At 40.6% G+C, this 26962-nt stretch overlaps 1 protein-coding gene across 1 annotated transcript; it reads left to right on the plus strand.

Moving 5' to 3' along the window:
* The first annotated feature begins 192 nt into the window (after positions 1-192).
* top2b (DNA topoisomerase II beta) lies at positions 193-26962 on the plus strand. The gene is made up of 36 exons (XM_061092809.1): positions 193-243; positions 2240-2404; positions 5702-5792; positions 7230-7293; positions 9006-9151; positions 9253-9350; positions 10836-11048; positions 11306-11479; positions 11590-11691; positions 11793-11930; positions 12031-12169; positions 12330-12487; positions 13522-13647; positions 13740-13850; positions 14103-14208; positions 14338-14447; positions 15183-15275; positions 15414-15528; positions 15662-15783; positions 16064-16212; positions 16384-16615; positions 16826-16960; positions 17143-17343; positions 17427-17622; positions 17715-17806; positions 18070-18225; positions 18448-18531; positions 19262-19456; positions 19535-19688; positions 21781-21939; positions 22958-23168; positions 23408-23490; positions 24909-25004; positions 25271-25402; positions 25497-25582; positions 26528-26962. The coding sequence occupies exons 1-36, from the start codon at positions 202-204 to the stop codon at positions 26717-26719; spliced, it is 4866 nt and encodes a 1621-aa protein (XP_060948792.1). The 5' UTR covers positions 193-201; the 3' UTR covers positions 26720-26962.

A 26962-nucleotide genomic window follows, 5' to 3' on the forward strand; every position in this document is an offset into this window, starting at 1 on the left:
CGACACTCCCGTCCTCTGCTTGTTCTGAGACATTCGAAAGGACTATCCTCACCGCAGACCAGGGAAGAACATGGGAGACGAGCAGCTTCGTGCAGCTTCCAGCCACTGAGACGTTTGTTATGCGGATGGACTTTTAACTTCGGGGGAATTTAGAACACAGTGCGAGCAGCATCACCACAGACGAGAGGACCACAAAGGAAGATGTCCAACGGCGCAGCAGGAAGCGGGGCTATGGCTTGGCTGGTGAGTTGGTGTGATGCACAACTTCCTAACTAACGTATACAGGGTGTATAACACAAGGAGTTTGTATACAGTACATGTACGGAAGTGCTGTGTTCATGTCAGCGCGGTGCCGCGGGTAGCTACAAGCTGGAGCTAGCATTTAAATCCCCCGTGTGTCCGGTCCAGTGAAGAGGAGACAGCTGCGGTCTCCATTGATATTCAGGCCGGGATACAAAGGGCCACAGACGAACAGCTGATCGGTGCAGTGTCCTCAAGTTTCTACAAAACACTTCAACTCAGCTGCCGCTTCATGGAGCCATAGTTTACATCTTCAAAATAAAGTTTGTTTTGAAGAAAAATGTAGCGTCTAATACGGTTATTACACAGCCGTAGACGGAAGAACCCTGCGTTATTACTTATAATGTTACGGACACTGTTTATGGTAGTAAACACATAATGTATGGAGCAACACACCTCTATGAAGCTACTGTGTTTGTATTGTTCCCCGGTGACTCCTTTACGCATCACGTCGGCCGTCAGGAGCAAAGAGTTAGTTTGTAAATTACTCTGATTCATGTCAACCACAAATATACTACGAAGATGATTATTATCAGTCAAACTGTGCCCCTCGTATGTTGACTGGCTGTGAAAACCATCTGTCTGTTAGTGATTACTCAGTATTTGCTCATATTAATATCATTAACAGAACTCTTTTTAATATGGAAAGTAAGAGTATGGACATATGATGAGTGATTATTTTTATAGTATGTAGATTATCTGCTGTAAAGTGTGGCAAATTACTTTGTACAGCACATTTCAACATCAAGGCAAAGTGCTTTATATAAGATATAGAAGGCATCATGTGGAAATGTGTAAGCATTAGGCAATTTTAAAAAAAAGCATCCTGAAAGAAGGTGAACTTGAAAGGGAAATGAGCAAATTAAATAAGAAATTCAAAGGCAGATGTTACAGTAATGACTTGATTTATTAAAAGGCTGTGGCGAATAGTGAAGTCCACAGCATTGATTTAAAGGAACAGAGGGTTGCAGACCTGCAGCTCTCTGGGAGTTTGATCCTCAAATGTGGAGCATAAAAACTGAACGCTGCCTCCATGTATAGTTCTGACTGTGGGCACAGACAGCAGACCTGAGGGATCTGAGGCCTATTAACCCAATCAATGTAGACAAGTGGAAATATAAAAAGATATGGATACGTTTTCCAAGTTATTTAATCCTCTATATATTCTCATGTTGATAATAGGCGGACTTTGTAATTGTGTTAACATGGCTATTGAAGTTCATATTTGAGTCTGTGAGACTCAAGCTGAGCACTGATTTTAAATCATCCTGTCATGTCTCCAAAAACAATGATCTCAGTTTTATCCTTATTTAACTGAAGAAAAATCTTAACCCATTCCAGGATTGTAGTGGGGAGACTGTCACAGGTTTTATTTTGGATTGTTTAGTAGAGGAAAGCAACCCTCAAGCTCACCTGTGGTTCTCTTATATCTTGTCTGAAGGACTTTTATTACATCTTAGAAATTGCACTTGCCTGATGTTGTACAAAGAGCCATATCATGCATGAAGATAAACTGTGTAATGCACATGGTCTGCAGGTTTTTCTGCTATTTGCGTAAAACATTAAAACCCTCTTGCAATTAAATCTTTCTTCTTGTCATCAATAATTTAAAACAAATTTGGAAATCTTGCTTCTAAGATCCACCAGGACTGGGAAGATATTTTATTTGCTCAAATATAACTGAGGTTAGAAGATGAGTGCAAATGCACTTCACTATGAAACAGATAATCCTCCACCGTCCATTTACATGCTAGTGTCCAGTACTCTGCTTCTTCTGTGTGTCACCATTATCACTGTGAAGCCAATGGGAGGACAAGGCCTCCTCCCTGTGGAGGTAAACACTGATAATCTGGTGTCAACAGCACAGTGTTTCTCACAGGGCTCGGAGCTTAACCAGAGTCATGCATCCTGTAATAACTAAAACAACTCTGTTTAACAGGAGGCAGCGAACGGCAGAGGGGATGCCAGCAAGATGGAAGGCACCAAGAAAGACAAGGCGGCCTCCAAGTTGTCTGTGGAGCGAGTGTATCAAAAGAAGACCCAGCTGGAGCACATTCTTCTCCGTCCAGACACGTATATCGGCTCCGTGGAGCCCACCACACAGGTGAGTCCCGAGCAAACTGCTGTACACTGTAGACATTCTGACATTCAGGCTGTGGTTCACCCGTGGAAGCAGGACTGCTCTTTTAGACATTCGAGGTCTTGCCGATTATTTCTTCACAGTGCAGTTCACAGCAGAATAGACAGAAAAATTATCTTTCAGCACTGTTTCAATGTTTATTTTTTGAATTTATTAAGAATTTATATATTTACAATATTTGCACTTCCTGTAGCCTACCTGTTCCAAAATAAAAGAACTCCAGCATTGCTGTGGACTGAATCCATTAATTTGTTTGTAAAGGTTTTTATTGTGAAGAGAATGGAAAATGTACTGCTTCATACTGGATAGTACTGGTATTTATGTGAGTACCTAGCGTTGTATACAAGGAAAAAAGCAGTTATACCAGAAAGCCTGTAGTTATAGTAACAATGAGCGTAAAGGACCTCAGATGATGGGCAGTAGTCTCTCTCACTCTCTCTCACGTGACAGGTAAAAAAAATAATTCCCACAACCCTCCACTTGCTCGCGGTTATCCAGTTAACCGCGAGCAAGTGATGTTAACCTGTTGTGTTCACACATCAACTGGTGCTGGATTTCTAGGAACATTATACTTGGAGGTCAGACGGTTAAAGTCTGTAGAAGCTCGCTCGGACATTTGCGTTCAGACATGCACCTCATCCAGACAACATACAGTGCATGTCTGAAAGCAGCTATAGTGTCATTGAAAAGAAACAGATAATCTGACTTTATTAACAAATTTGATAAAAGGGGCCCTAACTCCAATGCATGGACTGCAAGTGCAAATGATGAATATTATTAGCGTGTTTTATAACAACAACGTATCATTGTGGGTGCAGCCGGAGTCTCACAGTTTGTCTGTGGCAACATTGCACAACTAAACATCTTAGAGTTGGACCAAGCACTCTGATGGGAGAATTTTCAGGTGCATGACAAACTAATGCTCTGGATGTTCCTCCTGATGGTTCACCATGGACCATAGCAATCTTTAGCCAGTTGGCTAAGATTACACCAGAAGCATAAATTGTAGGGCTGTCAAAATGAATGCGTTAATCTATGAGATTATTGTGCCCGAGATTAATGCGATAAAATATTTTAACGCAGTTAACGCAACTTTGTTTACTTCCGGTGTGCGGAAGAAAATTCAGCTCCTCAAGCAAGCTGCCAGCGTCTCCCTCACCAGTGACCACTGCACGTCAGTCAGCACTTTCACCGGAGCTGACTAAACTGGAGAAGTTGGAGAAGCTACTTGTACCATGCAGGCAACTCCACTCTTTCCGTCCTCTCATGTGCACTTTTTTTATCTTCCTCGAACTGTGTGTGTGTGTGCGTGCGCATGTTCGTCTGCGTGGAGCTAGCGCGGAGCTAACCGGAGCTAACCGGAGCTATGGGCAGTGGGCTTTGGGCAGTGGGAGCTGGAGCTAACTGCTTCAGCTCCCACTGCGGGTCTGTGCTGGGGAACTGGGGCTCTAGCAGCCAGGCTTCGGTCCACCTGACTCTGGTTCAAAACGATATGGTTGCAATATTGTATCTTCATCTCCAGCACTCAAAACAGGTCAATCTGAGGAGGGCTGTTTTAGACAGGGTAAAAAGGTGCTGTTTTAAATGATCCTTGTAGTATTTTGACCAAAATATGTCTCAGACATTTCATTAAGACCCCAAGGAACCATATCAACTGTGGTGAAATGGGCATACGGTGGGACCTTTGAAGTAGCAGAGATCTTCCTGTTTTCCATGTTTGTTTGCACTTTAAGTTTTTGCACTTTAACATGACAGATTTGAATGTCAGTTAAGTTTACCAAGGCCATTTGTTATGCTGTTGTGTGTGTTGTTCAATGTTAAAGATGACAGTACCAATGGTGTATCAAATACACCTCTTTTTTACCTTTTACTAATCTGGATGTTTCAATGAAGAAAGAAGCAGTGTTATTGTTTCCAAGGACATTGGGAATATTTTCAGCTGGTTTTAAAAAAAAAATTTGTACACAATTTATCATACATGATATTTAACGACCTGGCTGCCACTTTATAGGTAGGTGTTATAGGCCTGAGCCTCTTTGAAAACACAACATTGTGTAAAATACAGGCTGTCTGAAGTGATTACTCGTTAATTTATAAGATTTAGTGTTTAGAAGAAAAACAAACTTTTAATCGCGATTAATCGCGATTAATGAATTTCAAAATGTGAGATTAATTAGTTAATTTTTTTTAATCTATTGACAGCCCTAATAAATTGTCATCTGGGATTAGTTGCTATCTGAACTGCGAAGTGTGGCATTACACCAGCAGAGCCAGTAGAGAAACAAGGAAGACAAAATATTCCCTCATTCATATGTGTTGTGTTTCTGCATATAACCAGTCATGAGATGCCACAGTTCTCCGTAACCAAGGAGATGCCTCATTATCACATAGATCATTTGGAAGTCACAAATATTGTGAAGACATTTGAATATTAGATTGACACTAACATTAGAGATGTGTGCTCCCTCCTCGCTGAGGAGGAGAAAACAAGACAGTGAAGCAGCATGTTGCAGTCAACAACATCTCTGTAATGTAATACTTCCAGCGTTGACTAATTTCACATGCTGAACATAGTGTGAGCATCAAGGCTTTGTTTGTAACATTCCTCATATGTGTGAACAAAAATATATAAAAAACATCTCAGAATGAAAAAGCGGTGGCGGAGATATTAAGGGATTTTTTTTGTTAAAAAAATGCTGATGCCCTTGTTGATGTGGTGTAAACAAAAACTTGTGATCTCCGCTACTGCATTAGTCAGTTATGTCCTGCCTTTACATGCTGCACTGACCTGAAGGCTCCGGAGATTACTGTGTTGTTGTGAACACGTTGAAGAGAATCTCCCGCTGCGTTGTTCAGGGCAAACTCAGGAAAAAGTCTGGACCCAAATCTGATGATAATCCTCCGCTGTACTTGTCAAAAAAAAATTGTTTCAGTCATGAGCTTTAAAGGGTTTTTATTTCTTGGCATTTATCCCATCCTTCCATCAAATTTCGTGAAAGTTTGTGTGTAATCCCACTGACAAATAATAATAATAAATAATCGGACCGCATCAAAATGTAACCTCCTTGGGGTCGGTAGCAACAGCTTTGTTTAAATTCAGTTGAAACAAGTAGTCAATTAGGTTTTGACTGAAAATAATTGGTTGCAGGTTTTAGTTTAGGGTGACGAGGTGTCCAACCATTAACTCTGAATAAAAAATACACTTACACTTGATCTTTGATTCTCATGTCTCTTATCCTGTTTTTATTTTCTACCTTTCAGCAAATGTGGGTTTTTGATGAAGATATCGGCATGAACCAGAGGGAAATCACCTATGTTCCTGGGCTGTACAAAATCTTTGATGAAATTCTTGGTAAGCGAACGCACACTGCTCATCATCCTTTGACATTCTCATCTACACAGTTAATATAATGGTTCATTTGTCATTTGAGATTGTCCCTCTCTAACTGGAATATTCAAGTCTATAAAAATGTCAACATCGCTCACAGTGTGGTGTTGGCTGCGCTCAGCAGCACTGATCTAGGACTGTAAAGAGAGATTAGTTTCCCTGTGTGAGCGTGTCTATGTGTGCTCTGTTTGCAGCATGAATAGAGATCTCTGTGAAAAAAGAGGAGTCTAATTTATTTTTACTGTGGAAATGCAAGCATACACCGTCAGCTTTTACTGGATAAATAAAGGCTAAAAAAACAATTGTACAGTCTTTGTTACATATTCCTTTTAATGACTCAGTAAAATGTAGGCGTAATGCTGCACTGCTGAGGGGCTCCGGTTCTTGCCATGTGGGAGTGTTGTCAAGGATCTGCATACTTGGCCCTCTCAGACTGTGTTTTACACGCTCCATTGTGTGAAAATGATCACTGTCCAAGTAATTACACGAGAGACTTGGAGCCAGAGTATTTACTTTAAAAGCAGGATCCCTCTCAGCTAATATAAAAGGTACAGTGACCTTAAGCCTGTGTGAAATTACAATTTCTTTCTTTGTTTTTTTTTACTAAACTTATCCAAGTTGGGCCTTACATGACTTTTGATCAGTTGTTGTTATGTCCACACTGTAGTTACTCTTATCAAGATGGTTATTGTTTCTCACATTTTCAGAGAGAGGCATCAATCTGCTGTTAAGTCTGTATAATTTAATTGTGTTCTACTGAAAAAAAGGCCCATCACAACAACCCTCTGTGATATTTTCAGAAATAGATTATTGTCTGCAATCTGTTCTAGACCCAAACAGAGTCAGTTTACTGTATGATGATTACATTTCATATAATGGAACACCCTGTTCCACTCACTTATCTTACCTGATGGGGAATTGAACTGTTGCAGTGCAGGGAAACGCGGACAGATTTTTAAATGTGAATTGAATTACAGGACCACTTCTTATTCCAAGTGATGAGCCAGTAAAATGTCTGTGGCCATTTTCAGAAGGTCAACATTATAGAAATAATTGGAATAGGTGTAAATTGTTTATTCTGGTCCTTAGATGAACTCTCTCAGAGTTTGGTCATATGGTGTTACTGTCAGTGGCTGTGTCTGATATCACCCTGCAAATGAAAAAAGTGCTTCCAGACACAATTTTTTCGATATTTTAACGACGTACAAAAACAACAACGTTGGTTGGTGGAAAATCCCATAATAAATTTGAAATGTTTATTTTATGCTTAATATTTATACTTTTAGGTAAAAAACACATTGATTGAACATGTATGAATGTAGAAATAAATTGCTGCAATTAAGTTTACTTGTGAATACTTTTGAATGTTAAAATCTTTTTCTGTTTTCTTCCCCTTGCCAGTCAATGCATCAGACAACAAACAAAGGGACAAGAACATGACATCCATTAAGATCACCGTCGACCCGTGAGTGCACTGCTTCATGATATAATTATCAGACACTATATGTACTTCTGTAGTACTATCAGCTCTAGGCCTCCAGGGTTTGGCGAAAACATGCAGTAGATGGAGGGGGTTTGAGTCATGGATCCAGGCAGTAAACTGTATAATGAGCCTGTTCTGAATCACACTGAGCTTTTGTTTTATATGCGGTTCACCTCCAGCCTGTCAACTGCTTCCACATCTGACTGCTTAAAAAGCTGCATGTCCTTCAGCTGAGCCGCCGCTCTCTCTAATGTCCCCCCGCTGTATAAACGATACCATTAGCCCTCTGGTCTCTGCTGCTAACGTGGTTTTATAGAGAAGTTAATGCTCCTCTCCACTAGGCAAGCTTATTAACCACTCAAATATCTTTGTTTTTTTAGTAACCGCAAACCAAGCCGTACCTGGGAGAAAGTGCATTGATAGATATTGAAAATATTTATTTAGGAGCAACATTATCCCCTTTTTACTTCTGTTGATAAACCACCTGATTAATCTCTTTAATTTCATGTTTTAATGCCACCAGCACTTTGTCCCCATCGCGATACAGCTAAATGAATATCCTAAGTTAAGTCTTTACCGTTACATACCGCAGGATTCCAGCTTCACTTTATCATCCATTACATTCAGTCTGCTAAATAATAGAATGGATGACACTTCCCTGGGTGCTTCCAGACTTGCAGATAAATACAGAGGTCACATTTCCTGTGTTTAAAACATACATGCACAAGAAAGGATATAGTGTTTATGACTCTTCTCTGCTGTTGCTCTCTCTTTCAGTCATGCATTCATATTTTAAGCTTCATTCATTTTTCTTTGGTGAATGGCAGCGTGGGAGCTGTGTCGATGACGGATTTCTTTCATTAACCACCCACATATTAAACTCAGCATGAACGTACTCCTTATTTGACTGAAATAATCAGCGAATGTAACTGAAAACTCTTGGGTTTTCCATCTTAAGGTTTGTCAGCTCACAGTTGGGTTCAGATGAGTTTGATGTGTCCTTTTTTTATGTGTTCTCATAAAAGATTGAATGTTTCACGGATCTGAAGCTGTTTTAAAACTGTAACTGGAGTCTACTTGTCATTTCAAGTCCAGGTCTGACAAGTGCTAGGCTTCTGCCCCGTAACGTTCACTGTGCTTTGCTCCTCTGTGACACACGCCAACTCGCACTGCTCCTCTCAATACTACTTAGTTACTCTCACACACCTTCACCGCAAGTGACATCAATTGCTCTAATCTTCTCCACAGTCTCCCCTGGCATGTATAACATCGCTTGCTAAATGCTGTCGCTTGCTATTGTTCTCTCTCACACACAAACACACTGACCATCTGTCACAGTCAGACTCGCTATCGGCAGCACTAAACAAAATCTAGCCCGCGCCAGTGTCCAGTTAAACAAAGTATTGCCGTCGTCGCCAGGCAGTTACAATTCAACATAAACTCAGTAGATCTTGCTCTCACTGTGAGTGTTGACGCGTTCAGCATAGAGTCAGACAGCCCTCTGCTTAACACTGTCTCCACTCTGTAACAGTGTGTGTAAGTAATCAGGACTAAGAGTCTGACATGATATTTGGCCAAACTATTAAGGTTTAAAAGCTGGTCTTAAATATGAATATACAGTATTTAAGATTGTCCTGGTACAATTCATATCGCCTCTGTAACTCATCTATTTCCCTTTACCCTGCCTCCACCAGTGAGTCCAACACCATCTCCATATGGAACAATGGAAAAGGAATTCCCGTGGTGGAGCATAAGGATGAGAAGATGTATGTCCCAGCTCTCATTTTTGGCCACCTCCTCACCTCCAGCAACTATGATGATAACGAGAAAAAGGTCACAGGTGAGAGGAGCAATCTTGTAATATTGTATTAGTGGTTGTTAAAGTCAGTTCAGAGAGGTGCACTTTAGCCTCTGTGATGCTAACTGTTTATTTGCCTCCAGGTGGGAGAAATGGGTACGGTGCTAAACTCTGCAACATCTTCAGTACCAAGTTCACGGTGGAAACGGCCTGCAAGGAATACCGACATAGCTTCAAACAGGTGAGGGGGACTCTACACTACTCTTTATTTAGAGTTGAGGGAAACTGAGGTGACTTGAGCTCAGTCTGTCACTGTGGTAATTCTGTGAAGCTAACCTACTCAATGGCAGCTTTTCTGCAACAAACTCTGAGTTTGTCTCCTGCTGAGCCTGAAGATCCTGTCTGACACAGAACTTCTCTCCCCCATTCTTCATTCAAATAGTCCAGGTCAAAGTGGGCCTTTTTGCCTTTTATATTTTTGATAGACATAGTGACAGGGAACGGGATGAGAAAAAACATACCTTCCTTTTCAACACTGGCCTTTTTCTGAAGGAACCACGAACAGGAACTTTGATTTCACTGTAGGGACTTGGATCTAAATTAGGGGAAAACATTTCTACCCCCAAAAAGTCACTGCTCTTTGGGTAATATTTCACTGAGGTAAATACATCTTTTGGGGGGGAGCTTTCAGAGGTGAAGATGCCTGATATGTCGAGTACTCAAGCCTGTACAGCCCCTTTTATTTCTGCCTTTGATCTGCTTAATTTTTATAACACTGGCTTGTTGTCGCCATCAGTTGTTCATACATCATTATAATCATTTTTGCACACATGTGAACAACACTCTGCAAGAGCCTTTTATTTCTTTGAAAAAAGTTCCTATAGCTTTTTGTTGAAATGCAGCTTATGAAAGTTAAACATTCGGCTTTTTAGTCACCGCTCGTCTGGAAGAGTTGACATTGTTAAGAGGTTAAGATTCAGACAGGATAAGGTTAACATGTTGACCTGTTTTTACTAACATCACTTCCTTCGATCTATGATCAATCAGTCGTTGGAAAGACACATGGCCTCATGTTGACATGATGAATGACGATATTGTAGCTCCAGTGTTGACCAAAAGACATCAGCTGTTGTGGAGCTGAACACATCTCCGGGTTCAGCAACTATGTTACACAATGGCCCTGGATCAATTGGTCATTAGCAGTATTGCTATGAATTAAGACTAAATCTATTATTTTATTTCACAGATTATGTTTGTATCCGTTTAAAATGTTCTCCTTTTTCTTTTTTCGAATATCAAATACCTGGCGTTCATATCGCTGTATCAATATCATTTTTGTGGTTCAAAATTGTCTCTTCGTTGTCTTGTTTTTTTTATTGGTAATTTCATGAGGTGTCGTGTACTGTCTTTCCCCATAATTGTACACGAATAATGAATGAAAGAATTACTGTTTTATAGGGTTTTGACATCTGGTCATATCTGAGGTAAGGTTGTGTATAATACCATCGTTTCGAGCTTCAGCCCCTGAGGGTTATATGAGCAGAACTGGGAAGACACGGGGTGTTTTACTGTCACCGTTATTGGGTCTAAATGCACTGGACATAGTAAGGGTGTTCTGAGTTCACAAGGGTCCTGTACAAAACACAAGAATTATGAACTCAAGTGCAAGCAAAAAACGTTTCAGTCAAGAGTTTGTGTGCGATAACCTGTGTTTCGTTTTACTCAGACGTGGCAGAACAACATGACCAAGACTTCTGATCCCAAGATCAAATTCTTTGATGGCGAGGATTTCACGAGCGTGACATTTCAGCCAGACCTGTCCAAGTTCAAGATGGAGAAGCTGGACAAGGATATTGTAGCACTTCTTACCCGCAGAGCTTATGATATAGCAGGCTCCTGCAAAGGAGTCAAAGTTACACTGAATGGCAAAAAGTTACCCGTGAGTGTCAATCTTATTATACACTTCTTCCCTGCTACACTGTCTTAGCTTTAATGTTTGTGTTGAGGTTTAAAAAAAATTGTCTCAACTGTGACAGACAGGAATATGGCAGATGATTAATGATTTAGAAAGATGTTTATATTTTAGTTATTTTCTTGTGTCTGCCAGCTATGTGTCATTGTGTCATAGACCATACTCTTTTTTTTCTGTTTTCTGTAATTAATGACTCTTGACCTGAACCTGTCCTGCCTCCAAAGATCACTGGGTTCCGTAGCTATGTGGATCTGTATGTAAAGGACAAAATGGATGAGACGGGCGTGCCCTTGAAGGTGGTCAATGAAACTGTGAATGATCGCTGGGAGGTTTGCCTCACCATGAGTGAAAAAGGATTTCAGCAAATCAGCTTTGTTAACAGCATTGCCACCACCAAGGTATGTAGCAGCTAACTAGCAGTGAGTAAAAAGTGGCTGAAGTGGAATAAGTTGACGTAGGAGCTCAAAGTAAAAAAAATGGTTTTAACATGAGTATATGTCTGTTTCAGGGTGGCAGACACATCGACTATGTGGTGGACCAGATTGTGGCCAAACTTATTGAAGTGGTGAAGAAGAAGAATAAGGCAGGAGTGTCTGTGAAACCCTTCCAGGTTGCTCAACTGATTACTTGCGCAACATTTCTAATCAAAGTGAATGCAGTGTTCTCACTGTAGATGTGTGCTGATTAACCTTTTTCTCGTCTGTGCCTCAGGTGAAGAACCATGTCTGGGTGTTTGTGAACGCTCTGATTGAGAATCCCTCCTTTGACTCCCAGACCAAAGAGAACATGACACTCCAGACCAAAAGTTTTGGGTCCAAGTGTCCTCTGTCGGATAAGTTCGTCCGTGCTGTAAGAACACTTCCCTCATTTAAGTCCTCACTCTGTTTTGAGTTGCTCTTGTAACGTAGTTGGGCATCTGTCACTCAAAAGTCTCTTTTGTCACCCACAGGCCACCAACTGTGGGATTGTGGAGAGTATACTCAACTGGGTGAAGTTCAAAGCTCAGACACAGCTAAATAAAAAGTGCTCATCAGTGAAGTACAGCAAGATCAAAGGCATCCCCAAGCTTGACGACGCCAACGATGCTGGTGTGTGAACACTGGGTCATAGTCAGACAATTCTCTATGACATGTTAATGAACATATGAAAGGAATATTCTATTAGCAATTTTGGATGAATCCCATCTTTTGAATCGATATACAGATTATTCAGTGCTAAAGACTGCTCTGTTTCATATTTGTGTCCTAGGTGGCAAACACTCAGGTGAGTGCACACTCATCCTCACTGAGGGAGACTCAGCCAAGTCTCTGGCTGTCTCTGGACTGGGAGTCATCGGCCGTGACCGCTATGGAGTGTTTCCACTCAGAGGAAAGATCCTAAACGTGCGAGAGGCAACACACAAGCAGGTGGGATACTGGACAATTTACATAACCACTTGGTGAACAAAAATAACAGTCAAGTCAATGACTTAACTCAATCATCAGAAGGGAAACCGCTGCAGAGGTGAGTTATGGGCTGTGTGGTTTCTAAGGTGTGGATGTATACCTGGCAGCAAGGGTCTGAGGAAAGACACTGAAATTTCACTATGGGAAGAGTGAGATCCAGGATTTTTGGAGCTCGATTGTTAAGTCCTTCAGCTTTGTGGTCGTGCAATATATGATTGCTCGAGTACACTTTCAGTAGAAAATACAAGGTTTATGGTGTAATGGATCAGCCCTCACCCGTTGACTTCATTTAGATCAATACACCGCACAGTCTCTAGCCAAAATATTAAACATGTTGTCAACGTGGATGTGACCTTGCAATGTTGGTTTAAGGTATGCCACAAGAACTGATACCTGGGTACTTAGTCGATGCCAAAATTGCCACAGTGCTCTCTTTTTACAGTACTGGCGCTACCGAACAATACAAACCCGTCGCTGCAGGATGGTTGCTGGCTCAAATTGCATTTACGGTGTCCTTGTACCATGCCGTATAACCCTGCTGCATGTCCTCCCTCCTCACCCCCCCGCTGACCTGCGCTCAAGATCTTAAACACACAAAGACTCACAAACTGCTACAAAAAGTGTTTAACGGCTGTGATATCTTTCTGACAGAAAGTAACTAAGCACTGAATTAGTAAAGTGCTGAGACTTTTGTATATGCAGCAATTACCATTTATTATTTATCCTACTTTTAAAGTCTGTAAAATAAACATCTGATGAAAAGCTAAGGGCTTTTGCTGCAGGGGTTGTGTGTATACGTTCACTTCAAAAACTAGTGGGGAATTTTTGCATGCCTTCACAGCTTTATGATCCAGCAAATTGTTATTGTTTTGGTTTTGTCAAATCTATGAGCTGAAAGCAACTTTTCTTTCACATAATTATGTGATTAAATATTATCATTAGAAATCTTCCCTTTTTGAAGCTCTATTATGACCCATCACCCTTTTTGACAACAGATCATGGAAAATGCTGAGATTAATAACATCATCAAAATCGTTGGCCTTCAATACAAGAAGAGCTATGAGGACCCAGAGTCACTGAGGACCCTACGCTACGGCAGGATCATGATCATGACTGATCAGGTAATCTGCTTCATGCACAGTCTTTCAGATTTAATACAACTTAAAGCCCATCATCCTGTTGTATGCTTCTAACACCTATACTCTTGTCCTAGGATCAAGATGGCTCCCATATCAAAGGTCTGCTCATCAACTTCTTCCATCACAACTGGCCCTCGCTGCTGAAACACACCTTCCTGGAGGAGTTTATCACACCCATCGTCAAAGTAAGAGACATATAAAGCATTTTCAGTACAGATGGTAACTACAGTACAGAATAGACTGGTGATTTTCACTAGACCCAGATCATTCGGTGCATCTTTAATGCACAGCAACCTGCACCTGCAGCATGTGGCGGAGGGGATATTGTTTGCCTGGACTGCTCTTTTTATATGATTTTGTGTGATTAACTAATTTGCACAAAATATAGATATGCACTGTAAATCTGGAGCTCAGCCATGTTTATTTGATGTCTGCAGGTGACCAAGAACAAGCAGGAACAGTGCTTCTACAGTATTCCAGAGTTTGATGAGTGGAAGAAACAGACAGAGAACTTTAAAACCTGGCATATAAAGTACTACAAAGGTTTGATACTCACGTCTTTAAACATATAATTTTAAACTTTAGAAATTAACAGTTTTATTACGTACAATTTTCTCTTCTTTAGTTGTGTGAAAAACTATTCAATTTAATCATGTTACATTAATCTTCCAGGTTTGGGAACAAGTACAAGTAAAGAGGCAAAGGAATACTTTGCTGAAATGGAGAAAAACCGCATCACATTCAGATACACTGGCGTAGAGGACGATGCTGCCATCACTCTGGTAAGTGGAACAACACAACTCCATAATGTTCTGTAGGGGAACTAAATTCTGAAACACAATATCCAGTGTAATACAGAATGAAATATCACCATTAATTAAAACATAAGTACTTACAATTTTATAAAACTGGATGAATTCCTCTGAGATTATTAGCCATGCTTTCAAATTTTCTGGCTTTTGAATGTTTGTTGATCTTTAAAGGATAACGTTCAACAGTCCTCTGAGCAAAACCTGATTATTTTTGTGACTATCTTTGTGTTTTCTAAAGATCACTAGTTGTTTATCAGGCTGTGACTCGGGGGTAGAGTGGTCGTCCTCTAGTCAGAAAGTTGGCGGTTCGCATGGCAGAATATACTGTAAAACAAACACAGATGTATTTTTGGATGTAATATTTTTTTTACAGAAAATATACGCACATCCACATTTTCAGTAATGCAATTCAATTATTTTTTGTGCAGTGTTAACATAGTTGAAGAGTTGTAAGTCCTCAATTGAAAATTGGAAGATATTTTGAATGTATATTTTCTCAATAACAATTATTTAAATTTCATTGACACCTTTTTTGGGAAATCACTAATATTGAATGCAGGGAACATTTTAAGATGTATTGTTTCACTGTAAATAAGCATTTCTCACACTTGTAATGCAATTGACAAAGTCAAGATAAACATGCAATATCATCTTTTGTTTAGTAATTCCAGGATGACCCTCATAACTGTCATTGTTTTGTTTCAGGCTTTCAGTAAGAAGAAGACAGATGACAGGAAGGAGTGGCTGACTAACTTCATGGAAGACAGACGACAGAGGAGGATGCACGGCCTGCCAGAGGTTTGATGCTTTTCTTACAGGCGTCCATTTGAAGCAGTGTTCTCAATCCTCTGTAAAATATAATGTAAAAAAACACTGGTATCACATTATACCACAGATTTAAGTACATTTATTGATGTTTATTTAATTTATTTTCAGCAATACCTATATGGAACTCAGGCCAGACACCTCTCCTACAATGACTTCATCAACAAAGAGTTGATTTTGTTCTCCAACTCTGACAATGAGAGATCAATCCCATCTTTGGTTGATGGTTTGTATATTTACTCCATTTACTTGGTTTGTGTTCTGACTTTAGAAAAGAGCTGATGTGTAGTGTACAGATTGTTTTCATTCAGCCATTCTGGTACAGTCTCCCTTTGACGGTGTTTGTTGCATTTTTCTAGGCTTGAAGCCAGGTCAGAGAAAAGTACTGTTCACCTGCATGAAGAGGAACGACAAGAGGGAAGTGAAGGTAGCACAGCTGGCTGGTTCCGTGGCAGAGATGTCAGCCTATCATCATGGAGAGGTACGGTCAACTCACTGTCTTTCAGACATATGACATATTTTACAGAATTATAACGATGGGATAGGTGAGTAGTTATTAGGCTACTTTGAGATTTCTATTTAATGTTCCATCCCAAATATCCAAACTCCTATATTGGTTTAAATACTGCGTACTAGGTCTTAAATACGTTCAGGAAGCCTATTTCTGTCACGCTTTAAGATTAGTTTTATTAAGATAAATTTCTTGTTTGTCGGTTTTCTGTTCACTATTAATGATCACCCACTTTCTTTTGTCTGTGAAGCAAGCTCTCATGATGACCATTGTGAACTTGGCCCAGAACTTTGTGGGCAGTAACAACGTGAACATCCTGCAGCCTCTCGGTCAGTTTGGTACTCGCATCAATGGAGGCAAAGATGCTGCCAGCCCTCGTTACATTTTTACAATGCTCAGGTAAAGCGATGATGAATAGACTGGTTCAAATATTTTAATCTACGTCAAGTAGCTTAACTGATTCTTGTTACCTAGCGTTTCAGGATTTCCAAATGTCCCGAAAAACCTGGACAAATGGACAATCCCTTTGGAGGTGTCCAGTCTCCTCATGTTGTCATTCAATTTCCACAGTCCTCTTGCCAAGCTGTTGTACCCCGGAGTGGACTCCAACCTGCTTAAGTTCCTGTACGATGACAACCAGAAGGTGGAGCCCGAGTGGTACATTCCCATTATTCCATTGGTGCTGGTGAATGGTGCTGAGGGCATCGGGACAGGCTGGGCGTGTAAGATCCCAAACTATGACGTCCGAGAGATCGTCAACAACATCAACCGCATGCTCAACCACCAGGACCCTCTGCCAATGGTAAACTGTTGTTAAACTCCTGATTGAGTTTGTGTTTATACTACAAGCAACTTGGTGGATGACTTTGTCTGTTTTTTCTGGTTCTGACTTTGAGTAGGCGGAAGTGATATGATGATGCACTGCATAAACGTTACAATATAAATGTGTCAGATGTCAGAGATGTGTCCATAACTTTAATGCTGTGGTTTCCCTTTTATTGTCCTTGTTTAGCTTCCCAGTTACAAAAACTTCAAAGGGGTGATCCATGAGCTGGGTCAGAACCAGTACCTGGTTAGTGGAGAGGTGTCGGTCATAGATAGAACAACCATTGAGATCATAGAGCTTCCTGTCAGGACATGGACACAGGTACACTTCACCTCCATTACTTGCACGATATTGCACTTTTCTTTTCAAGTAGGATTTAATTTAACTTCTTCTACAGGAGAAAATGAAATGTGTTATGATCTAAACCGTTTACTATGATATTAAAACCTTTGTGTTCATATATTTGTCGTAATGTAAATAATTTTGTGTGCGCTTGTGTGCAGTCCTATAAGGAGTCTGTGCTGGAGCCAATGCTGCAGGGCACTGACAAAACACCAGCTCTCATCAACGATTATAAGGAGTACCACACAGACACCACAGTCAAGTTTGTGGTCCGCATGTCTGAGGAGAAACTGGCCCAGGCTGAGGCGTCTGGTCTTCACAAAGTCTTCAAGCTGCAGTCCAGCCTCACCTGTAACTCCATGGTAAAGTGTTCAACCATTTCCTGCTTGGTCTACTTCTTGTCTGAGATACATGAACTGATCTTTCAAAATGACTTTATCCTCAGGTTCTGTTCGACCACATGGGATGTATGAAGAGGTACGATTCAGTCCAAGACATCCTCAAAGAGTTCTTTGATCTCCGCCTGAACTACTACAAACTGAGGAAGGACTGGTTACTGGGTAACCTGGGAGCAGAGGCCTCCAAGTTGTCCAACCAGGCTCGCTTTGTCCTGGAGAAAATTGAAGGGAAAGTTTCAATCGGTAAAAAACACTTCCTATCAGCTGTTAATGGAATAGTGTTTGTTTGACTGTGTTACCGGTTTTTTTTACAATCTCAATTTGAATGCTTACAGAAAACAAATCGAAGCGTGAACTGATTCGCATGCTGGTCCAGAAAGGTTATGAATCTGATCCAGTAGCAGCCTGGGGCAAAGCTCAGGAGAAGGTACTGTTGAAATACATCACACTTGCATCTACATACAGTTATCACATTCACTTAATATGGATCACTATAGGTAGTGTAAATAGTTATAAATTTCAATGAAAAAGATGACACCTAATAGTTACCTTTGCAACAACTTCTAACACGAGGAAGATTCTCTCACATGAAACAAATTGCCATAAATGACAGTATGTCAGTAAATTAACATTAATCGACAGGGCAGTGGAGTAAGCAGCCCGTATGATGTTTGTGTTCTTCTCTGTCAGGCTCAGGAAGAAGATTACCGTGACGGAAATGATAGCGACAGCTCTGTGGACTCCGGCTCCTCGTCGGGGCCAAACTACAACTACATCCTTAACATGCCTCTTTGGTGCCTGACTAAAGAGAAGGTGGAGGAGCTGCTCAAACAGAGGGACCAGAAGGTATGAATAATTTATTATATTTCATTTTTGTTTAATTTTTATCTCACAAGACACCCACATCCTAGACACTTGATGATTGTAATCATAGAGTGTATGTTTGTATTATATTTGTTTGTCAGTGGATCGCCAAATGGTAATCAGCCCCCGCTCAATCAGTGCTAAGTGTTTTGTTAAGTGGGTTTGATGTCGATGAACAAAGAGAATGTGTTTGTTGATGTGCAGAGAGGAGAACTGAACGATATCCAGAAGAAATCCCCTGATGATTTGTGGAAGGAGGACTTGGCAGTCTTCGTAGAGGAACTGGATGTAAGTTTTGTTTTTGCCTCTTATTGTCGTCTCAGCAAACATTTCTACTTTCACTCTGCTGTTAGAAGTCAATGGTTGTGAATACAGATTTTAAGATGGTAATAAAACTAACCAAAAGTCAATATCATGTACATTTTCAGAGCTCACTGATCAACAAATCTGTACAAAATTAAAGAAGACATTTAGAGAAAGAAGTGGTTTTGTTACCGTTCCACAGAGCAATGCTAGTAGTGGCACAATTTTGTACATTTATGAATATATTAATTTTTCACAAATATTGGTTGCAGTTCTTTAAAAATACATGTCAATCAATGCGAAGGGTCTATGTTTCAAGTGCATCTCCTTAATCACAAATCTTATATGCTAGGAGAGACCTGGCTGAAACCCGTAATATAAATACCCAAAATCAACCTGTCACATTATGCGTCGACTGCACATGTTACAGTATATTCACCTACTGGAATAGAACACGGGTTTGGGCACACAACGCCAGACCACTACAGACCTTCATTTTAGTATGAACAGTGAAGCATGTTCGTTTGACTATAACAAGTAGGCAACTCCAAGGGGACACGGAATGCGGAAAGTATGGTCAACCCTACTGAACCAGTGTTTCACACTGTTTTTAAAAGGCTTCCAGCAGTTCAGAGGAAGAAATTCCTCTCAGGTTATGCTGTTAAGATAAATGTTAAAAGTCTTCATCTAAATATTGCTTTGTGATATCTTTCAGAAAGTGGAGGCTCAGGAGCGAGAGGACCAGAGTTTAGGAAAGGCCGTCAAACTGGTGAAGGGTAAAGTTGGCAAACCTAAAGCGAAGAAGCTGAACCTGGAGGAGACCATGCCGTCACCATATGGCCGGAGAGTGGCGCCTCCGACCCAACCACTCAAATCTGACGCTGCCAAGAAACTGACCAAAAAGAAGAAGGTAACATCTGCTGATGTAATTCACAGCTAAAGAGAGTAATGTCAGGATGGTTTGTTACAAGTTGTTTTTCTGTCTCAGGGTGACGCAGATCTGACGATGAAGTTGGAGTTTGATGATGAGGGTTTGGCTGTAGAGGGAGCAACGGGAGCAACGGGAGCAACGGGAGCAACGGGTGAAAATTCTGTTCCCAAACCGAAGGCTCCACGTGTCAAGAAAGAGAAAAAAGAGCCTGGTCAGTACCTTCCTCATCTGTTTCATCTTGACATTATTCTCATTTTGCTTGACCTGGATTTATCTTTCGTGTTTTCATTCAAATATGTTTATTTGAAATGGTACATTTTTCTCATTAACAATGTTATCGAGGTGCACTCAAGGTTGAGGAACTTTCACACACAGTGTCCGGGGCCCTTCCACGGCCCCCGTGCCCCTGACTGCAGTGTGTGGTGCTGGAGTTTCCTGTGTCCTCCCACCACTCACCTGCTGACCTGCATTCACTTTAACTAATAAAGTATTATTTATAACCGTTGCGTACACAAAAACGGGACCTGAAACCTGCGTACGCCACTTCTCACGCAAACGTTGGGATTTATAAAAGCTAAATTGACGGGAAAATGTGCGTATTTACATGCAAAATCTGAACCATGCGTACAAACGTTTTGGAGACGGGAAAGTGGCAATGCAAACTTGAGGCGGAGTACTGAAGCAAGATTATTGATACCCTTCATCATTTACATTAAATCTTACAGCTTTAGTTGTGCTCCTGCGACATATCTCTTCCACACAAACCTTCTAATTGAAAACAATATAACACAACTCACAGCAAATTACGTTCAGATTCCATTAAACAGCGGAGTTACAGAGCCGAGTCTTTAATAGGTTTTAATAATATCTTCTAAAACGGTGCATGTTTTAAATCGCTGCAGTGAACTGGCCTTTGCCATCAGGTGCACAGAGCACACTGGAGATCACTTTCAAGAAATTAAGAAACTTTCCAAATAGTATCCCAGAGTGGAGGTAAGGTAGGAATGGAATGGAAGGATGAGGAGGAAACAAGGATTCAGCGATGTCTGATCAGCTGATATACAGTAGATTCTATTGATCTGTGATCTTTGTGCTGAACTGAGATCGACTATCACGCAGAACGACCGATGAAATCGAACCATCCCAGTACAAACACGAGCATATAATAATAATTTGGTTAAATTCTATAGATTGGGGACATCACAGCTGTCTCTGAATTAACTAATCCTGCATTTTTGTATGATTAAAATACGAACCAACAAAACAACCGTGTATGCGGGTGAGGGGGTAGAGTGTTTGTCCTCCATTCAATTGTCAGTCTTCCCCATCTGCATGGTGAATACGATAACTGCAAGTTGCTTTGGATAAATCTGTCCGCCAAATGTAATGTTTTGCATCCACCTTTGAATTGGATCTTTTATTTTTTCATGCCCTGTCAGAAAGTTTTGCTTCCTCTTCTCATCGCTTGATGTCGTTACTCCGTCAGAACTCACAGTGGAAACCCATTGGTCAGCAGCATAATTTAATATTCAGGATGTGCTTTGCATTGACCATTTATGGTTGTATGTGGGCGTGTACAGGGCAGATCCATGTACGAACGTTTCCAGGTGGACTGTGATTTATAAAGTGAACTATACCTTCAGGTGTGCGTGCGCACGGTTTTATAAATCTGAATTTTCTTTTGCATACGCCATTTCCAGCTTTTGTGCGCACATACACTTTTAGTATGACACCCACGCACTGTTTTATAATTGAGGCCCCAGATCAGCACATGAAGTAACTAAGTGATTGTTTGACTCGCTCCAGAGTTTAGGAGGCTGCACAACACAAGATGTGACGCTCGCAGTCAGGACTCAGTGTTAAAGTGACCGAGAATCCACATTCATGATCCGACACCAATCGATTAATAACTAAATACATGATCGTAAGTTTATCAACTTAATCATCCAATGAAAAACAAAACAAATGAATGTGAACCAGTTCATTTTCAACTCTTTCAACTTTGTACTAGTTCTTTGTAATTCTGAACTGGCTCAACACTGGTTAGATGTTGGGTTGGATTTGTTGTATCAGCAGATAAATAATTAATCATCGTAGACTGATATTTGTGAACCACAACTTTCCAGACATGATTCAGCGTTGGCTCTGTGTCTGTCTGCTTTGAGAATAGTTTGTGCCCAAAGCCTCTTTGATGCTTTGCAGTGCAATGAGATAACTAATCCAATATTGAGCAGGAAGCGCCTCAGTCCTCAGTAACAATACTGACAGTTAACAGTCTGGTTCTGTTGTACACTGTGTTGCAGCGGCTCCTAGGGCAAGAAAAACGCCAACACCCAAAGGAACCCCCGCCAAGAAGGTGAAGAAGAGAAACCCCTGGTCTGAGGATGAGTCCAACTCTGAAAGTGACCTGGAGAACAGCGAGCCGCTCATCCCCAGAGAGACCAAGTCCTTCAGGGCATCAGGTAAGATGGGGCCCTCAGGCGCACCAACTATCGTTAAATCTAGTGCAGAACTGTGACAGTTATTTAATATTAACAGAATGTTTATCAGAGACTATATTGATAATCAAATCATCAAAGGATTCTTTATAGTTTTTCTGTCTGAGGGAATTTGATCTTTTTCCTGGTTACATTCAGAACGTTAACTAAGCGTGTTGGGTGTTTGGGCTGTTGGTCTAAGTCGATCAATCCTGAGACAAAACTTTGGACTCCGGCAAAAATGTTTATCTGCTGTTATAAAAACAAACACTTGTCTCTCTTGTGAGGACACTCATTGACATAATGCATTCCCTAACTTTTTACCCTAACCTTAACCATCACGACTTAATGCCTAATCCTAACACTAACCTTAAGCTAATTGGTTAAAGCCAAGTCTTAATCCTCATTCAGCCCTTTGAATTGGCCCTCATAACTATAGAAATACATGCTCATGCTCATGCACAAACACACACACCAACCCACACACAACTGTGGCTCAGGAGGTAGAATAGGAGGTCAGCAGTTCTATACTAACCACCTGCCTATATAAAAAAAATGAAAAGGAAATGGTGTTTTTTCTCTGTTCATTCATTGTATATTTCTTCTTGCATATATCTGTCTATCATCTGTCAGTCTCTCTATCATTCATCTCTCATCTGTGTCTCTGTCAAAAAACTTTGAAACACACATGAGTGTTTCTTGATGACCATGAACTCAAACTGAAGTTTATCTCCACTTGCTCCTTCATACGCTGTCACTGCACGACCAAATGTGGATGAATCCATGACTGAAAATAATCCCTAACAAATGCAGTGTTCTTCCCTGTTAGAATACTAAGTCAGTCAGCTTTGGTTACCTCAGGTTGATTATCCTCTGCCGGCTTCAAGTGTCTGATTGTCGTCTGATGCAACCCAGCTGAAACAGAACTAATGCTTGTACGAGACAGTGGAACCCGCTGCAAAAACACCGTGGTGTGACGCACACTCTGCTGTTTGTCTTTCAGCCTCCAAGCCAAAATACACATTTGACTTCTCAGAGGAGGAGGAGGAGGCCGAGGAAGATGATAACAGGGACGACAATGTGGCTTCTTCTCCGGTGAGGTCGTTTAAAGATACCTTCCCTTCGTCTGACACCAAGGGACGCTTCGACGACAATAATGAGGAAGAGGACGATGAGGATGAAGACTCGTACCCTCCTCCTGAAAAAAAGACCACGTAAGACCAAATCCATGGTTCAGGCATCTATTCAAATATGAGGGCAAAATAATTTACAAGTGAGACAGTGTGTTGACATGGAGACTGGCAGTTGGATTGCACAGTAATCTCTATGACCCTGGTTACATCCAGCCTGACAACTTTGTTGCATGTCGGCCTCCCTCTCTCCCCTTACATCCTGTCCCCTCCCCACTCTCTGTTCATTATTAAGGCTGCTTTTGGTTTGTTTGTTTTTGAAGGTCTGCGCCTGTAGCTAAAGAGAAGGAGACAACCAGCATCTTCTCCTCCAAGTCGGCCTTCTCTGAAAAAAGCAATGACAGTGGTGAGTAGAGGCTCTGTTTCTGTGTGCAGTCATACTCACCTTCTGTGGAAAATGAAGAGTGAATCCAATCATTTAACAGCGTTTCATTATTAGGAAGAACAGGTTAATAAACTAATCTTCATTATATTTTGGCTTTAAATTAATGTTATTTCATATTTAATTTATTCGTTCATTAATTTACAGACATTCAAACAGTGTGGACCTTTTTTTTGTACTTAAGCTTGGGGGCACTGTCTTAAGGACTCGCTAGAAACAGACTTGAAAACACGCAAGCCTAGCTACATCAATGTTACAAACAACCCATAATGCAATACTAGAAATGAAGTAACACTGGTTTTGAAAAATGGCTCAAAGTTGCTCCTATGCCGTCACTCTACTATAAAGGCCCTTGTTGATGGAGTTCTGCTGGGACGTCATTTTTCTGGCAGGTTCTCTGATCTGTACAGAAAAAACTCTGACACGTTGACCCTCAGTTTCTTGGTCTCTCTGACCAAGGTCCTTTTTTTCATGCTTAGTGAGTTTGACTGGACAGTTAACTCTCTGGAGAGTCCTGGTGGTTCCAGACAGATCACTGCCCCAAGATATAAATGATTGATAAAATCATTTTCACTGTTATTATGGGTCTTTGTTGGTTGATGAGAGAAAGTTGCATTTGTATCCAGTTTAAAGTATTAACAGGGTGCGAATATTTCCTGAATCCACTAGTACCTCTTTTATACCAAAATAAGTGGGTTTATGCATTTAAAAAAAAAACATTATGTGGATAAAGCTGCCAAAAAGATGATTGACGCCTTTCCCATTACCATTACATGAGTTTGCCTTTCTGTTCTCCGATGTCACAGACGTACAGAAAACTGAGGCGCTCGCTCACCTCGCTGTCTCGACAAATAAGTGTGTTCACCCCGGTGTCTTGTTCCCAGTGGCGATTCGAGCCGTAGCCGATAAGAACCTGTGTGTTATGCAGAATCACACACACAGGAGTAATTACACATTATAAACATTCCCTTAGCAGACAAAAGACGGATGTTAGTGGATATTACTTGGTTTTTTGACCAGTGGGAAAGAGACTTATGACACAAACGTAAAAATGTTCAATTCCGTTTGAAATAAAAACATTTTTATGAAGTGACATATTCTAACTTGTAGTAAAGTGTTTAACTAAAATAGTGGCTGCATCTTCTGGCAGTGAACCATGCAGCCATTTAAGAAACCTGTTACGCAATAAGTTGTAAGTGTTTCAGGACCAGCATCTGTAATGAAGCCACAGTTACGTAAATGTTATGTAATAAATCCAAGTCAAAGCAGATGTAATGGGAAGCATCATGTTTACATCAAGTCTGAAGAGCATCACTGGCCATGATAAGAAAGTGTCATTAATGGATGGCCTCGTTACGTTGTCTTGTGTCTGCGTTTTGTAGATCGGTCCAAGTCAGACAGTGAAGACGACAACGGCCCAGTGTTCTCAACCTACTCCAGCAGTTCTGCCTTTGACAAACTACTGCCGTCAAAGAAAGGTAATGTTGACTGACGTCCAGAAGAGGGAGCTGTAATGCAGCATCACAGCTGCTGCGCAGTGACACCAGAAAGAGATTACTGACATGTTCATCAGTTCACAAGGAGTGGAAACAGAAAATCCATTTTTATGTACATAGTGATATTAATATAACAAACGAAATAGAAATGGTGAGGAGAAAATCTGCCAGCATATGGGTTCTAAGTGAAGGGGTCAAGGCCTGTGTTGCAATGATCTAATGAGCAGCTTGTTATTTGTGATTTACAGCAGCTAAGAAACCTTCCGATGCAGCTCCCAATCCTAAGAAGTCACCAGCACCAAAAGCAAAGAAGCCAGATAAATCCATATGGGACTCTGACTCAGACACCGGGTCCAAAAAGCCAGCACCAGCTCTCAAAGGTACACTGAACATTCGACCACGATCACAGAAAATAGATGTTTATCCTTATGAGTTTTTGGTCACGTTTTGTCCTGGTTGGTTGACTCTTTGCAGGTAAAGGTCGAGGGAGGAAGAGGAAGGGCTCTCCCTCTGAAGACGACTACAGTCCAATGAAGAAAATGAACACACCTGCCAGCAGAGTGAGTCTCTCCCTGCGTTTTTTTAAATACTATGGTTACTGTGTATCCATGTGTACTGGAAACAATGACATTAGATGGCTCACTTCATCTATGTCCACTGTTTTTTTTTGTGTATTTTCTTTACATTGTCGGCTGTTCATTAGTTTTACGTTTGATAAACACTGCTAGGTAATTACAAGTTAACAGTTCTTTCAGTGTAACTACTCCACATCAGCGACATTCTCAGACATTTGCCTCACTGAACATTAGACCACAATGTTCCTCTCTGGTATGCGTTGGATTGTTGATGTAGACTTTATTGCCATCAGTTGGACTGGAATGCATGTTTAAGCATTTTAAGTCGTTTTTGTGTTCTCAATTGGACAGTTATATTAGTGTAGCCAAAGCCTTAGACCATTGGTTCACCTTGGAAAATTGCAGCTAATATAAAAGAGCAGTATAAGGCTTTCTGGGATTAACATCTATTGAATCAATAATAATATGATAACACACACACAAGCAAAATTACCAATCTGATTAAAAAATTCAATGTAGACTTCCGTTACCCTACATTTCATGTTGGTCCATTCCACAGACATATTTGGCCAGAAAGTTAGTGTTTAAATGTTCTTTACCTTTTTCATTTCATCCTACTGTTCTACCACAGTTCAGAATAGAATATTGTAATTTTCCTTAACTACATTTATTTGACATTTAAAGATGTGTGATCGGTTTAAAAAATATGAGTAATAGTTATAAAGTACCCACAAGCATATGGAATAGTACAACTATCTCTGCTACAACAGTAAAATGCATTCAAACACAAGTAATTATAATCTGATGATTAAATACATGATAATATTACACTCACATTATTTACAGTAATTTTTAACAATTAATTCTTTGATCAATCTTTTAAATGAAATGCAGGATATATTTTCAATGGTAAATCTAATACCTCCTCAGTCTTCGCAGAAAGCCCAGAAACCTCCATATGATGATGAGGAGGACGAGGATGACAACGACAACGGCCTGAGTGCGATGAGTGCGATGAGTGCGCAATCCCGTGATCGGCCGGGTCGGGCCAAGAAAGAAGTGAAGTACTTCCACGAGTCGGACGTCGGGGAAGATGATGACGACGACAACATGTTCGATTAAAGCAAACTTCAGTTACATTCAAAACACACTCCTCCTTCTGTGCTACCACAGACTTTTGTACATTTCCTGTTTCATTTTATTTACATTAATGGTGATGTTTAATGATTTTTATTGTGTCTGTGTTTTACACTTTTTATTATACATATACAGGTTTCTTTTTTATGCTCATTGAAATGTTCTGTATTTGTCCCAAGTGGCTTTTAGATGTGTAGGACGCTGTGCTTCAGCACATTTTAATTGTTA

This window comes from Limanda limanda, chromosome 19 (genome assembly GCF_963576545.1).
Source record: "Limanda limanda chromosome 19, fLimLim1.1, whole genome shotgun sequence".
NCBI lineage: Eukaryota > Metazoa > Chordata > Actinopteri > Pleuronectiformes > Pleuronectidae > Limanda > Limanda limanda.